A 16,998-nucleotide genomic window follows, 5' to 3' on the forward strand; every position below is an offset into this window, starting at 1 on the left:
AAAACTTGTACTATTCACTAACAGTACGAATTAGCAAGGATTTTTTTTTTTAATTGAAATAAAACTTAGGATCGAATACAATAATAAATAATCATTAAAATATAAATGTCTCTCCACCAATAGGGAGACTGAGATATTATTGAATATGCGAAAAGGGTAATTTACAACGCCACCCCCTGGAGAATTCCAATATTAGAGGGACACCCCCTCTCTTTCACCAAATTAGCCTCGGACCCCCTACCGTCAGTCACTGTTAAAGAATATACCTTATATGCTGATGTCAGCAATAATATTTTATTTAAAATACCAAAATACCCTTGCTCTAAGTATCTCTCTCTCTTCTCTTTCGTTTTTGGCCTTTTTTCTGAATTTCCCCAAACTCACCGAACCACTCCTCCTCCCCCACCGGAGATCTCACTCTCCACCTCCGTGACCCTCCAAGTGCTCCCACCATCGTCGCCTTTGACCAAATCATCTATTTTTCGATTCTTCCGCACTTCGTTTCTTGTATTGAAATCCTGATTAGCAACAACCTTGGCTTCAATGGATCTCCGCAGAACAACAACGTTATCTGTAATCTCACAATAGATCATATAAGGGGCAAAATCCATCAAAATCAAACAATTAAGGTCAACAATGGAGCTTAAAAATTGCAGCGTTATTAGAATTTACATTTAAGGCAAGTCTTCGGTGGATGTTATAGTGTTCGACGGCGAGAGCGAGAATGAAGCTACCGAGGACGAGAGCGATGACATCGTCCATGTAAGTCTGTGCTACATCATCGGCGGGAGCAATTCCAAAGAGTGGGAAGAGGAACAGAGGAGACATAGAGGTTACTGGTATGGGTACTGCTTCGGTGACCCACCAGAGGAAAATCCAGGCAAGCACGGCAAGCATGTCTCTGCTAGTGCCGGGTTTGGACCCATCAAGCTCCACGAAGAGCTTAATGGCTGCGCAGGAAAGAGGTCCTAAGAGGATGAAGAGATTGTTGGTTGTGAGAATTGATGTCAGAGACCAATGGATGTCCGGCGATGAACTCTCTGTGGGATCTTGGATTGGTAGCAGTGGGCTCTTCAGGTCGCCGGAGGTTGACTCAGCCCCTTGATTTCCGTCCATTTTTTATCTTTTTTGGGTGGGAGAGGATAATCTGGTTCTGGGTTATTGGAGTTTTTAACTTTGATTGAAATCAAATCGTGTAATTCTGAAATTTGATTCTTTGGAGAAGAGGGAGAGAGAGAGAGAGAGAAGAACGTTATAAAGGAGAAGCTAGGGTTTGTTTCGCTGATGCTGATGCTGCCGCTGCCATGATCTTCGGTGCTCTGAACGATCACCTCTGCTTTTGATGTCTCGGTGAAGGTGAGTATAGGTAGGGGGGAAGAGGAATTGGGTTAAAAATGTCTTTTGATGATAAGGGTATAATGGTACTTTTAATTTTTCACTTAACAGTGACTGACGGTAGGGGGTCCGAGGCTAATTTGGTGAAAGAGAGGGGGTGTCCCTCTAATATTGGAATTCTCCAGGGGGTGGCGTTGTAAATTACCCAATATTTTTAATCGTATCAGTGGGACGATCCAAATCATTTTCGCATTCTAACAATCATTAATGGAAGGGTGTAGATGGCTACCTGAGTTTCGCTATCACAAAACCTCCAAGTGGACTTAGCCTTTCAAGCGTGAAGTTCACCTTTCACAATAACTCGTTGGCTTTCTGTTCAGTTCCTGTAGTGATGGAGTGAAGAGTCATTTTTCAAAAGAAGATGAAGTAGGACCTCTTTGGTTTTTGTATTTCTCATAGAGAGGGAGAGAGTGAGAGTTAGTGTTCTCTTATCATAAGAGAGTCCCACCTCCTTCATCCTCAAATAAAGAGATTATTATCTTTATCTTAGGGAGGGGTGGACAGTTACCATAACTGCTCCAACTCTCTAGCGACTAGGTTTACGTAAACACTTAAACGTGGGTGGGATAAAATCCTTACAATTTTGAACATGAGTGTAAATTCAAAATTTAAACTCTCACGTTCAAATCTAATCAATCTAGTGAGCCCGCCTATTTTGATGGACACGTTATTATCAACAGAGAGGCCATGGTCTAGATCAGCCACCACATGTCAAATTTCAAGTTTAATTCAATCAAATATCCCTATGTAGTGGTACACATCCTGTGTATGTCCATGCAAGTGTATTTGTATTCTAAAAAGCAAACATCACTATGTATTCCCAGAATGGAAAAAAAAAAAAAAAAAAGTTTAGACTAAACAAAAGGACCGAGTTTCCCTAGACCCATGGTGAATGCAAATCCATTCACCACGAGCTTGGGATGGGTGGGAGAAGGCATCAAGAGGGTATTTTAGGAATATATTAAAACCTTAATAGGGTTTTATGAACCGTGTATCACATTTCATTGTTAAATGGTTACATTAAGGGGTGTCAATTCCTGAACTAAATCAATTTGACTGGCCCAAACCTTTCCAATTCACTTGAACCAACCCAGCCCAATATAAACCGAAACCTAACCACCCAAAAAAAAAAAAAATATTTGTGAAACTTATAAGCATCTTTTTCCCAGATTATGAAGTCTTTTCTTCCCAAAGCGTTATGCCACTCTCCTAGTCTTCGGAAATCAATAACAGTGTACAGTCCAGAAACTTCGAAGTCCAAAAATGGAAAAAATTATAATCTTGATCCATGCATTAACATTATTTTTAATTCATTCAATTTGAATTAGTATATTCTCTATCACTATTTTTGTGAAGAGACATCCACAACAATTAGCTTGGGACAGTTTATTTGTGAAAATAGATGTATATCAAAAAATGACCGCATCTAAAGTTTGGCCACTGTTCTTGGTTTCCAACCTAACTCTCTTAATGAGTTTCCAAAGCTAGACGTGCATTTTAGCCTGATCTTCCAATCGCTCAAGAAATGAGTGAACTTGGCCTGGTGGTTCCATTTGCTTATTCGCCCCCTTTAGTATTGTTCAGTATCGAGTAGGATTGGGAACACCTATTTTTGCAGGTCGATGGGCCACACTTCTAAATGACCACCTAAAGTAAACCCCTTGCTCCTAATTCGAGATAGGCTTCAAACTCCACTGAAACTTTCAAAACAAGTGAAAGCATAAGGCAACCCAATTTACTTCTATAGTGTTACTACCGCCTCTGGTACAAGTCACCTCCACCTCTTTCCCCAAGTACTTTTACCACAGGTTTCAATTTCGCTCAGAGATTTGTTCAGTCCTAATTACCTTTCTTCAATTTTGCAACTTTCGGTAGTCACTAACTAAGATTTCTCGGATTGACTTGTAAATTTTATTCGAGAAAACAATCTTCTTGGGAGACACCATTGTTCCATTAGTTTTAATGGAATGGTACTTTCAGAGTTTGTTTGAGTCAGTTTGCATGTCACAGTCGTCATTGATCCATCCTGGACAAAAGTGAACTAACTATTTGAATATAATTTAAGAATTAAAACTTTAAATGCCTATACCCTATAGTATATATATACTCTTACCAAATAGGTTTCTATGCTTTATTTTCTCCAACATCTTAGTCCTTTCATTTGAAGTTCCAACATCGTAATTTTTTTCTTTGATTATAACAACATATATATGGATTGAAAGAGCAAAGTTGAAAGCAATGTCTAATGGACACTTTGGGGCAATGATTAACTCTTATATATATCCATTACTTATAAAAAATGCATGTCTTTTAGTAACCAGTTAATGACACTTCACATGCATATTATCATTTTCTGTTTTTGGTAAGAGACATGCATATTTTCGAGTTAATGAAACATTTATTTAATGTTTATTGTTTTTATTTAAAAAAAAAAATATTGAGGTACTTATTAATAGGACAATTCACATATCAAGTATTTTAAGTTTGGCAATGTAACACATGAAAGACATGTTATTTTTATGATGATTTTATTATGGGTAGTTATAGCGTCACAAAAACATGTGACTTTCTGAAACTCAAAAGACAAATCCAAGCTATATGTATTCATAGTTTTTTTCTATTTAATTGTCTATTCTTTCCCAAAGTTGAAAGAGTGCGTGCACACAAATGGCTAGAATACTGATACACATCCATGAACATGCATGGAATGCATGCCAATATATGGCAATATTAAGCAAGAAGTGCGTCTTCAGATATAAAGGAGATCTTATTACCCCTTCATAAACCATAGTCTTATTTCTACCTAAAAGAAAAAAACCAGTCTTATAAAAGTAGATTCACTAGCATTATTACCACCCCTAATTGTGGTAACTCTTGTTCGAATCCACATGTAAGGGGTTACAAGAGGAAGATCAGATACATTGATACGACTAGTCAGTTAGGCAGGAAGAAGAAGATCAGGTGCATCAGGCAGGAGTATATTTTAGGTTCTACCATTGGATAAGGTAATTTTGGATTAGTTCAATTGTGCTAGAGTAAGGCAACCGGGGCAGAATTTTCCTATAAAACAGTACCTAAAGGGAAAGAGAATGTACATATGGAGGTGGAGGTCATGCAACATCTCTTTGATCATCCTTGTGTTGGGACCTTAAAGCGTATGAAGATTCTTATTGCTTCCATCCTGTGATGGAGTTGTGTTCTAGTGGACATTGATATGGAGGAGTGTTACTGTCATTATTTTTTTGATAGGTAGGAAGGGAAGTTGATAAGAAGCAAGAGGTTCAAACTCTAGACCTCTTGATGAGCATGAGCTTTTTCTCATCACAACTCACAAATTGCACTAGACAGTTGTTGTTATGTTATTATGCTATTATTCTTTATTCGTTCATTGTTTTCTTCTCCGAATAAATGTTTTCTTACACCAAAAAATAAAATAAAATATATGTCTTCTATATAATTATTAATTATTCATTTTTAATTCTTTTTGTAGTTGTGTTTATCTGCTATTTAGGATTGTTTGATTGTAAGTGGGGGGTAGTCTACACCTCATGCTTGAAGTTTTAATTCCAATACTTATGCATCATCTTTTGTTCTAGAAGAAATTTATCTTAATTTAATAAAAAGAAAAGTGTATAGCGGGAGCTCTCCTTTGTAAAATGAATAAACAATTAAGAAAAAGAAACCTAAAAGAAAAGTGTATGCTCTTTTTTTTTTTGGGGGGGGGGGGAATGAGAAGTAATTTTAGGTGTTTGGTTGCCATGGCTGCTATTCGTTTTCATTCAATTCACACGTGATTTTTGTAATTCAATTTAAATGAAAATAGCTTGTCAAAACAAATAAAGTTGTGAATGAAATTACAATCTCACCAAGATATAGTTTCACAATGTCAAATCTAGCATAACTCAACCCCTTTTGTACAACTCAACAAATAGAGAAACAATATAATTTAGACATATGGTTGTAGACGAACATTAGGATAGCGTACTAGTGGCAGTTTCGGCTTGTGGAGCTAGCATGTAGGGGAGGAGGTCTTGGGATCGAACCCTGTCATACGCATTGTGTGAATGTGTGTGTGTGTGTGTGTGTGTTTTTTTATTTATTCTATACCCACTCGTGGGTTGCCCAAATGGTTAGGGCAAACTGGGGATTTGGCTGTGGGTTGCTCTGCTAGTCTCCCCAAGGATTAGTCGAGGTGCGCGTAAACGGACCCAGACACCTTGATTAACCAGAAAAAAATAAAAATCTATGATAGTGTAGGGTAATTTGGTGTTCTTGGGGAGTGCACCCCTACTGGATTTGAATGGCTTAGTATTAGTATGTCGTCACGCTTTCCCTTTTCAAGGCAAGGGGAAAAGCTTGGGCACGCATAGATTTGGTACGTAGGTGTGAGTCGTATAGGCTTTTTTCATAATTGAATTATTATTATCACAACAGTTTGTTATTTTTTTAGATATCACAAAACATTTATTTACAATGTCGATAAATGATAGGTCTATTTGACCATTGGATTGAGAGAGTATGGTCTAGATCAACCATCACATGTCGAACTTCAAGTTTAATTCAATCAATACCTTGTTGTATAGGCACACATCCCGAATATATCCACTGATTTTTTTTTTTTTTTTCTTATATCACTATCGCATCAGAATGTTGTGTGAAAAAAAAAAAAAAAATCATCCACCACAGGCAGGAGGTGAATGAAAAAAAAAATATATTAAGAGAGTATTTTGAGAATATATTAAAATCCCAAGAGGGTTTGCATGATGAACCATCCTCTGTGGGTTTGGAATAAGTTTCTCCTTAAAAAACATGTAAAAACAAATAGCTCAGTTTTATGAGGCCAAATCTGTCTCTCCATTTTGTCTTCCCGTGGAAAGTCCCTTTTACCCATCCTATCACAACCCTCCCATTACTTAACGGCGTAAGGATCACGCTGCTTTTCAGGACTTTTCTTGCTTGATCGTCCAGCTTCTCCTAGTCTCCTCGTCTCGTCAACTGGTGAGTAGTGACAGCGACTCCTCAGGCTCAGGACCTCATTCATCTCCGGCGAAAACAAGTGAAAGCAGAAGTCTCTACAACTGCTTCTGATTAGTTTGGCGTTTGTTAGGAAATAAGGTTTGCTACATTTACTTGTATTTCTATTTCCTCTGGAAGCATCATCCGTTGATTTAATGGAGAATCGAAGAAAGCTCTTGTCGCCTCACGTAATGATCGGAACTATAAACTCTGCTTCCTTGCATTATGGTCCATGGAGGATAATTTTTTATTATCGTTTCTCTTCAGAGTTCCGGAACGACTAGTTGGTCTCTGTTCTGCATCTTCTATGGGTTTTGGGGGCTTGCCCTTCATCTACCTGTTTTTGGACTGGAGGCGAAGGAGATCATATGTTGTTTACTACTATTGGTCTAAAGGAGCAGATATTAAGTTTTGATTGAGCCTGGACAAGGGTCTTCTTCGACTGCATTGCTCTCTGTCTTCAATGACAGAAATATATGAATCTCATTTATTTTCCGTACTCTTTAGTTTCAGTGGAGCAGTACTGCTTGCTATATTGTGCTATGGAGTCGTTGAGGAAGAAGAGGAAAGGAAGTGAGACACCAATTGCTTCTTCAGATATACAAGAGATCTTACCACCACCTCATTGTATCATTGTTATTTGCCCTCATTGTGGCAACTCTTATTTGGATCCACATGGAAGGGGTCACAATAGGAAGATTGGGTGCATCGATGCTGCTACTCAGTTAGGCAGGAAGAAGAAGATTGATCACGAGTATGTTCTGTTGTTTTATGGTTGTCCTTGTTGGCAACTCGGCCACGTGGCGGTGATGATGTGGCCAGTTTGGGTGATGTGGATGAAAATGATGACATGGCAGTGTCCAGTGTCACCGATGAGATAACAGAGCAGCTTGGTATGCATGGAGTGGTTTAATACATCATTAATAGGTGGTGCGGGTTTCTGGGTCAAAACTGACAAAATTGGCCTATTTACGATCGAGGGCATTTTCGGCAGTGAAAATGACATTTTTGGAAGATTGGTTCTTCATGAAAAATATAGATTTTAATTTACCTAGTCCAGTGCATTTGATTTCGTCACATTCCGATACCGTATGAAGAAGTTACGGCATTTGTGGCAGTCGAGGGTAGTTTCGGTATTGAAGATGAATTTTTTAAAGGAAGTGTTCTACATGTAACAATACGACAAAAATACAATGTTTCCAACGGTTCTGATTTCATTGCATTCCGATTCCGTATGAGAAAGATACGTCATTGGAAAGGTGTAGGGGCATTTTGGTCTTTTTACATGGATGATTCAGATGATTGAGTCTTCTGGAAAGTCGTAGAGCATCCAGTTACGATTCCAACGCACTTCGTTTCATCTCGATCGGATATCGTATGAAAAAGTTATAAGTATTTCCGTAAAGTTGGTTCGAAAATCCAAACCGAAAATCCATCAGTTGCTCTCGGTGTTGGGTGGATTTTTCGGAATTTATTTTTGAAATTTGAAGGGCTTTTGTGTAATTTAAATATTTTGAAGTCTGAGTTGCAAGGGGTGTTTAAGCACTGAAACATATGGAGGCAGGGGCTTGATTGTAATAAAGAGGAGTAAAGGGAAGTGAAATGGATGGCCAAGATTCAATCACGTAGGCTTGATGCCCATCCAAAGGCTGCTGAGATTTTACGCTGACATGGACGAGATAGATGCTTGCGCGTAGAATTTGATTGGTTAGGTGCATAATTCTTGATGCACTGGCGCTACACTTTATCAAGGTATGTTGTGGTGTTTTGCGCATGTAAGAAGGTATAAAAAAAGATTCCGATCTTAATGATCCCATGAAATCTGATTAAAGCCATCATGGAGGATTCGGATCCAAGGGTCGATATGCATTTCTCTTTTGTGAGTGGGAGACAAGCTCCCTTAAAATCCGAAAAAGCAACCAATCATAGATCGACAACACTTCTGACGATGTTAGCGCTTACGTCATGATGACATCATCTAGATTCAAATTTAATGGTTTGGATATATTGTCCGTTGGTTTAATCCGACGGCTCAGATTACAAGATCTTTTATATGAGATCTACGGTCAAATTTCGCCCATGTTGCGCGCGCCGTCGGTGTAGCCTACGCCACCCCTACGAAGATTCTATTTCAAGGTATCTCATTGCTCCAACTTCAAATGGTCATATCTCCCTCATTTTAACTCTGAAAGTTGCAGCTTCTTCGTTTTTTCAAGCCCTACACCATGGAAGTAAGAAAAATGGGTTTTGAGTGAAAGAAGGCTACGGTTTTGGTAGGAGAAGCTTCCCCCTCTTTGTTGGTCCTTGAATGAACATACATTCTTGATGATAAATGTTCTTAGGCCATTAAAGGAGGTAAAAGAGGTGGTTGAAGTGTGTTAATGGTACATTAACTCAAAGCCAAGGAAGAAGAGAAGAAAGCAAGGATGTGTTTGCTTTGAAGAGCAAGAAGCCAAGGAGAGAGAAGGTGTGAGCACCAAACTTGTCAGTACAAGTTTCCAGTCATCCCAGGCAATCGATTGTGAGATTCGCTAACCTTTGATTTTACATTACATGTATGTATGTATGTTAGGGTTAGTTGTGGATGAATGTATACATGCTAGGTTAGTTGTGGATGAACTGTAAGCATGCTAGCTAGTTGTGGATGCATATGCTAGGCAAAGCTTGACTATAGGGCATTGATATAAGCCCAATTTAATTGTATTATTTATTGTGTGCTTAGTGGGTGCTAAGCACAGGGAGTGGGTGCTCCCGTGTAGTGGGTGCTACACATTGTATCGGCACTACGAGTGCCATCTCAGCTTCGGCTTGAGAAAATTGGGTGTGGGTGCTCCCGACTGTGGGTGCAGTCAAAAGTAGTGTATTGAGTAGGTACGAAGCCTTTACAGGCACTACTCCGGGGATGTAGGCAAATTGCCGAACCTCGTAAAAACCCTGTATTGTGGGTGCTTGTTGTTTGCATTTTATATTGAATTACGTGGAATGTGGAATGGGTGTGCATACTTGGAAGTGCCTATGAGAGGCTGAGTGTGCATATGACTATGTGCAAACAGGGACAGGTATATCAGGTTTTTCTTGGTCAGACATCAGAATGGTTTTTGGGGATCGGAATTGGACTCACTGATTCACCCCCCTCTCAGTGACTACCGGGTTACAACATGTTCCAGGTTTTATCATCGGAAAAGGCAATTTCGGATTGGTTCGTCTATGCCAGAATAAGACAACCCGAGTGGAATTTGCCTGTAAAACAGTGCCTAAAGGGAAAGAGAATGTTCATAGAGAAGTGGAGATCATGCAACATCTCTCTAATCATCCTGGTGTTGTGACATTGAAAGAAGCATTTGAAGATTCTAACTGCTTCCATCTTGTGATGGAGTTGTGCTCTGGTGGACATTTGTTAGACCAGATGGATAGGGAGGGTCGATACTCAGAGCACAAGGATGCTAACATACTCAAACAAATTATTTCGACCATTCAATATTGCCAGGAAATGGGTGTTGTTCACCGAGATATCAAGCCCCACAACATCCTTCTTACGAAATCTGGAAAGATGAAACTTGCAGACTTTGGGTTGGCTGTGAGAATTTCCAATGGTAATTTACTCAACTCCTACGAACCTTAATTTGATATGCATATGGAAAGTTAATGCTCTTCTTGTTCAATTATTTGCTCATTGTTTCTTTTGCAAATTAGATGTCTTTTAAATAACCATTAGTTAATTTTTTTTTTTTTTCTCTGCTAGTTATGATTCTTTCGCTGCATCCTATGTCTATCCTCATGTGTTCACAACCTCAATCGCTTATGTAGGATCCCTTTTGTTTAATTTCTAAAGTAGGAATTAACGTTAGTGTTATGTTCATATGGTTATTTTCACAGGTCAGAGATTATCGGGCAAAGCTGGTAGTCCAGCCTATATTGCACCAGAAGTTCTGCAGGGGGATTATTCAAATGAAGTGGATATCTGGAGTGCAGGTGTTCTACTATATACTTTATTGGTGGGCACCCTCCCATTCAATTGAGGAAGTCTTGGAGAAGTTTTTGAGGCTATCAAGAAATCGAAACTTGACTTCCATACAAGAGTGTGGGAGTCAATATCTGGACCTGCTCGGGATCTAACAAGCAGCAGAATGTTGACTAGGGATGTGTCTGCAAGGATCACTGCAAATGAAATATTAAGTAGGTTTTGGATTTCTTTTCCTTTCAGGTTTTTTTTTTTTTTCTTCTCTCTTTTTTCATTATTTCTAATGCAAAATGTTGATCATTTCAGCACATCCATGGATTTTGTTCCACTCATGCTTTCTGTCTTCTCATTGGAAGCTCACATGGCTTGGAGTTGTGGTGAAGCCCACATGCTTTCTGTCCTCACCCCATATGGAGAAAGAAAAAAAAAAAAAAAAAAGAAGAGAAAAAAACAAAAAGAAAATTAAGAAATATATGTGAAGACAGAAAGCATGTGTGCCTGCCCCCTCCTTGTACGTCAGTTGAGGCATATGGAGAATGTCCATAACAGTTCAGCAGTTTCCAACTCATAACAATGATGCTAGTGGTAACATGATACTTCGAGGTATTACTTTTTGTGAAATGTAAAATACATTTACCTCAAAAGAGGAAAGTTGATATTGCAATGCATGAGAAGTTTTAACAGTATTTTACTTTATAATTGACATTGGCATTGAATCCCCCCTAGTTTTCTCATTTTCTCCCAACTTGCATGTTTTGTCTATTTTAGGATTGGGAGACTAGACATGTTCTTTGATTGTACAATAGTGAGCAGCATACAACATAAAGTTACATTATGTGTTTTGTGTGTAGTTTTTTTTTTTCTTTTTTGGTAGAAGGTGTTTTGTGTATAGTGGGCTGAACTATATAATTCATCATATTCAATGTATTGATTGGCAAACATTTATAACATTCTCCTTCTACTAATTAAGATTTTGGCTGGAGGAAGTAAAGCAACAGCACCAAATTCAGTATCTGAAAATTTCTGTTAAGCTCCCTTTAACTTACTCTCTTTGGTCATTGAGTTTAAGTTAGCCAAGAGCTTAGCACAATCCCTGCTGCAGAAAATGACTAAATGCATTTTTGCTTTCTTCTTTCCTCTTCTTGGCTTCCTTTCTACCAAATCATAAACACAATACAGCTCCCATAGAAAGAAATACAGGAATGGAACTCAACACATGAGACAGTCATGAATTCAAAAGCATTTGTTGATACTCTTCTTCATCACATTGTACTTTGAGTTCATCAAATTTTGCACCGCATTACAGAATATATATTCTGTATTCATTACACCCCTTCCATAAAAAAAATTTAGATTTTAATTGAACTTAGACTCTACTACATAACTGTTGCATCTCATATATTTGCATGTATTATATGAACCCAACATCACCATTCCTGGGGACTTGTACAACTACAAGAGAGAGAATCAGAACTTTTATTCTCATCCCCTATCTACCTGGCTTAGGTAGGTGTCTCTCCTTTTCCCCCTCAAAACTCTTTTAAGAGATGAGATCTCTTGAATTTAGTTTTGCACTTCTTACGGCACATTCCTTTTTTCCCATCTATTTTTCCTCCCTTCCCTTGTTAGCCGAACAAAACTTTTCTCATCTGCTCTGGCTTTCTTTGGCTATTGTGTTGGTTTTCTGAAACCGCACAGAGATACAATTAGTGATTTTCTTGTCTCTATTTGGGAACCCAGAGGGGGGATTTATGTTTGTGGATTTGACAAAGGAAATTTCTTTGTAGAATTCTCCTCTTCAGCTGCTAGAGATATTGTGTTTAACAATTCCCCTTGGTTTGAGAGCATTTTACTGCATTTAGTTCCTCATGATTTAGATGATGAGCTATTTGTCAAAGAGCAGGAGTTTTTACCCATTTGAATCCTATTGTATGGTATCCCTGAAGAATGTTTTCATGAAGAAGTCGTGAGACAGGTTGTCTCATGTATTGGTAAATCTATGGACATCTTTCTTAACCATGTTGAATTGGGTCTTCTCCCTTTCACTACCAGAGTTAAAATAAGCTTTAAGAAGAGTTGTCCTGTATGCTTGTTCACAAAAATCAGGAACTACTATGGAAGAAGCTTCTCTGTTCAACATAAGTTTGAGCTATTTTCATTATGTTTCAAATGCAGTTGAATCTACCTTTCTGCAGATCATTGCATCTTCCCAAGGTCCCCCCTGCGGTTATTATCACTTGGCTATAATGCCCCCTCTCATGGGAGAGACTTCTGTACTGCTGTGGCTATGGAAGAGATTTTGAGGGCTTTGGAAGCTTCTTCAACCCCCTCAAGCTCAGTTCCAGTCACAAATTTGGGTGAAACTGATGAGATTGCAGCAACCTTGTTGCCTATAGATTCTACTGATGATCTGTTGTTGGGTAAATTCTTTATGGATGAATGTTCATAACCTTTTTCATTCAGGCTATGGAGATTAAGACCATCAGCTCCTCTCTAGTAACAAATTTCATTCCATGTGAAGAGACTAAAGATAGGAATACATTATTAGGTGGTCTTGGAGGTGTGACTGTGACTGCTCCTATTAGATTGATGGGGCCAACTAATTCTACTACTCCGATCCCTTTCTGCTTTAATGAACATGAAGAAGTAAAAGCCTGGTCCTGTGGGTCTGGAATCAAGATTATCAACTCCTCCAATGTGACAATCCATCAGAATTTTCATTCTTTGGATAAAGAAGACTTGAAAATGAAAAAGAAGATACTACCTAGGGAGAAATCTGCAGAGTCACGGATATCCTGCCTCCATCCACCCTGCATCTCAAAAAAAGAAAGAGAAACTGCCCAAACACCATTCCAGATTTGTTTTCCTCATCAGCGGCGGTAAGAGCTTTTCTTAAAGATTCCTTCACCCATTCTCCAAACCCTTCAGGCTTAGTCGATGAAGTGCAGACCTGGATTGCTGAGCTGTTATCTGTTAAGGAGTCTCAACCCTGCCAACTAAATCACCTGCTGGAATGTAAGGTCCAATTTCTGGGGGGGGGGGGGGGGGAAGGAGAGAAATCAACACCTAGCCAGGTAAACTCTTTCTATTATTGTGCTTCTTTTATTGATTTTTATATAGTATTTTTAGCTTTATCAATCAGTTTATCTCTCTCTTTTTTAATTAAATAATAGAGCTCTTATCCATAAATTCTTCTAGGATTTTTAGCACCTCTTTGCTTATGACCTCTATCCCCCTTGTTCTTGTCATTTTGCACCTTCCTTTCTTTCTTTTTCTACCTGCTTTATAAGGTTCTGTGTACTTTGGTTGCCATGATTATTCTTGCTTGGAATGTTTGAGGGCTACACTCCTTTTACTAGTAAGTGTCTCACAAATCACTTCAAAAAATATCAACCTGATATTTTATTTCTGTGTGAGACCAAGTGTTGAAATCATATGGATTTTATATTACCTGTTCCCTTGGACCATCTTTCTCCTATTGCTCACATTGATAGTGATGGTGTGAGAGGGCTTTGTGGTGGAATTTGGGTTCTCATGTCCGAATCTATTAATGTTTTACGTGTTGATTTTCTTAATCATGTCATTGTTGTTCATATCTCGGACAATTGTATGGGACCTTGGTGTTTGATTTGTGTTTATGCACCTCCTCATCCTCAACTCAGATCTGAGACTTGGATTCACCTAACTGAGTACCTCCGCTCAATTCCTTGTGTCTTCCTTATTTTAGGTGACTTCAATGAATCTTTGGTTCCTGAAGACAAGTTGGGAGGATCTCTGTTCCACCCTTTTAGTGCAGCTCATCATCTCTCCAATAACATGATATCCAATTTCTCTCTGGCTGAATAAGAATGTATGGATCTTGATTTACCTAGACCAGTAGACAAAAACCTCCTAATCTCATCAAGGAATGTCTGGACCGGGCCTTTGCCGCTATTGACTTGTCTTCCCTGTTCCCTAATGCCAGTCTAACTAAACTCCCTGCATTAGGATCAGTTCATCACCCCTTGGTTTTAAAAACCTTGAGGCATTGACCCTCTTATAAAAAGCTTTCCATCCGAACTGTGGATTTCTGTGGGCAAAAATGGGGTAAGTTAGATAAGGATAATCTCTGTAGAAAATTGTCTAGTTTTAGCCGTTTGCTTTCTCATTGGAATCCAAATGTTTTTGGTCATATTAATTATCTCAAATCTTCTCTAGCCTTGGAAGATCGAGTTTTTGACCCTTTAGTGGAGAAGGATCTATCCTTTATATCCACAATCAGCTTCATTGGATCTTCAAGGCTGAGGAGACATTTTGGTTAAATATATATATATATAGAGAGAGAGAGACACCAAATGATCAAAGATGGGGATCGTAATACCCAATTCAACCACGCTCAAACTAAAATCAAGACCAGAAAAAATCGTATTGAGTTTATCTTTGACCAGAATGGGACTAGATTGGAGGATACCCAATCTATTGCGGGAGCTTTTGCTCAGCACCTTAAAGACATTTATACCACTTCGAACCCTCTTGAACCTTCCTTTATTGAATGCTTATTTTCTGAATATATTTCTCTCAGATGGCTAACTCTCTCTACCTTATTCCAAATGATGAAGAAACTAAGATGTATTCTCCATTGGTCCGTACAAATCCCCTAGAATAGATGGTTTTCAGGCTTGCTTTTTCCACAAATTCTGGGACTTTATAGGTGAGGATGTTTGCTCTTTTGGTAGGTAGTTCTTTCTGTCTGGAACTCTCCACTTTGGTGTGAACCACACTCTTATTTGCCTCATTGCGAAAAGAAATGATGCCGACCAAGTTGGTGATTTTCAACCTATTAGCTTTTGTACCGTCCCTTATAAAATTATTGCTAAACTCTTGGCTTTTAGGTTGAAGGGTCACTTAGTTTCTTTCATTTCTCCTTTTCAATCTATTTTTGTTCTTTGAAGAAAAGTTTCTGACAATGTAATAATTGCTCATGAAAATTTTTATTTTCGCAAGACTAAAAGAAAATGTAAGTTAGGTTTTGTTGCTGTCAAAACGACAGGACCAAGGCCTATGATTGCCTGGAATGGGATTTGATTTATGCTATTTTTTAAATCCTGCATTTTGGGGAACAATGGTGTGATTTAGTGGGTTATCTTATTGCTTTAGTTTCCTACTCTATAGAACTTGATGGTAGTACTTTAATATTACTGAGCCTACTAGAGGAATTCGTCAAAGCTACCCCATCAATCATTACATTTTCATCATGGCTATGGAAGTCCTGTCCAGGATTTTTTTGGCATTTAGAGACCTCAACATATTTAGAGGCATTAGAGTTGCTAGGAATGCTCCTTAGGTTTCTCATTTATTCTTTGCGGATCATACATTCATTTTTTGTCGAGCTACTACTGAAGACATATTAACCATTAATTCGATCATTGAACTTTCTTTGATCTCTTAGGGCAACACATCAATTTTGATAAAAGTGGATTATGTTTCAATAAGAATGTGCTAAATAGTGAGAAAATTTTGTTTTTCTGCTCTCCTTGGAATTAAAGAAATGGACAGTAATGCTACTTGTTTGGCAACTAACTTGTTTCCATCAAAGTCTCATGTCGCAAGTCTCAAACAAATTTTGGATGGAGTGAAAAGAAGACTTTCCTACTGAAAAAAAAAAAAAAAAAAAAAAAAAAAAAAAAAAAAAAAATCTAAATTCCTACCATTTTTTGGCAAGAAAATTCTCACTCAATCGGTGCTAGCCTCCATACCCAACTACCTCATGTCTTGTTTTGCATTTCCTCTTTAAGTCTGTAAAAAAATTGATTCCATTTATTTGCGCTTTTTGAATGGGGATACTAGTGCGTCCTAAAAAACTCCATCCCATTGCCTGGAATAAAATATGCTCTCCCAAATCTTCTGGAGGATTGGGATTTCATTACACCTCTATTAAAAACAAGGCATTGTTATTGAAACTCGGGTTGAGGCTTTTATCCCATAATAATGCCTTGTCAACCAAATTTCTGAAAGCGAAATATTTTCCATCTTGATCTATTTTTTATCTGCTAACTTGGCAAATAGGGGATCATGGTCTTGGAATTTTATCGCTAGCATTCTTCAGCTATTGAAAAAGATAGTATTTATTAAAATAGGTAATGGAATGAACTCTTGTGTTTGGTATGACCCTCTACATGCAACTCTTCCTTCTTGCATTTTTTATGGCAATGATAACTACTCTTTCTTTGGGTGAAGGATTTCTTTTCTAATAATAATTTGAATGTGTCTACTTTATTTGCTTTTCTTCCCCAAATGTTGTTGTTGGTCTTATTCATTCACCCCTCTCAGATGAAGCTGATCAATGACAATGTTCTTTATAAAAAAAGGGGTGCTTTTCTACCAAGTTAGCTGTTAAATTCCTTTATGAAAACATATGTTCTAATAGTGATTTACCTTACAGGGGAGTGGTTCGCAACATGCTTCTTCCTAAATGGTGGAAATTCCTTCGAAAAATTCGAGTTCATCCAAAATTCAGAATGTTTCTTTGGCGATTTCTCCATGATGCTATCCCTGTAAAGGATACTCTATTCAAATGAATCCCTATGGAAGATACCTATGCTTGGTGTATTTCTCAACCAGAATCAATTTTGGCATCTTTTCTTTGA

General features: G+C 38.1%; 1 protein-coding gene, 1 long non-coding RNA gene and 1 pseudogene across 2 annotated transcripts; 2 read left to right on the forward strand and 1 right to left on the reverse strand.

Moving 5' to 3' along the window:
* Positions 1–352: 352 nt before the first annotated feature.
* LOC122076746 (tonoplast dicarboxylate transporter-like) lies at positions 353–1,395 on the reverse strand. The gene is made up of 2 exons (XM_042642284.1): positions 673–1,395; positions 353–571 (listed from the first exon to the last, which is right to left on the reverse strand). Exons 1-2 carry the CDS (start codon positions 1,114–1,116, stop codon positions 476–478), a joined length of 540 nt encoding a protein of 179 aa, XP_042498218.1. The 5' UTR covers positions 1,117–1,395; the 3' UTR covers positions 353–475.
* Positions 1,396–6,953: 5,558 nt separating this feature from the next.
* LOC122073201 lies at positions 6,954–12,821 on the forward strand (annotated as a pseudogene).
* A 592-nt stretch (positions 12,822–13,413) lies between these two features.
* LOC122077445 lies at positions 13,414–16,998 on the forward strand. The gene is made up of 2 exons (XR_006139798.1): positions 13,414–13,446; positions 16,794–16,998. It is a non-coding gene; the product is annotated as an uncharacterized LOC122077445 (long non-coding RNA).

The sequence above is a fragment of the Macadamia integrifolia genome, chromosome 1 (assembly GCF_013358625.1).
Source record: "Macadamia integrifolia cultivar HAES 741 chromosome 1, SCU_Mint_v3, whole genome shotgun sequence".
In the NCBI taxonomy this organism is placed as follows: Eukaryota; Viridiplantae; Streptophyta; class Magnoliopsida; order Proteales; family Proteaceae; genus Macadamia; species Macadamia integrifolia.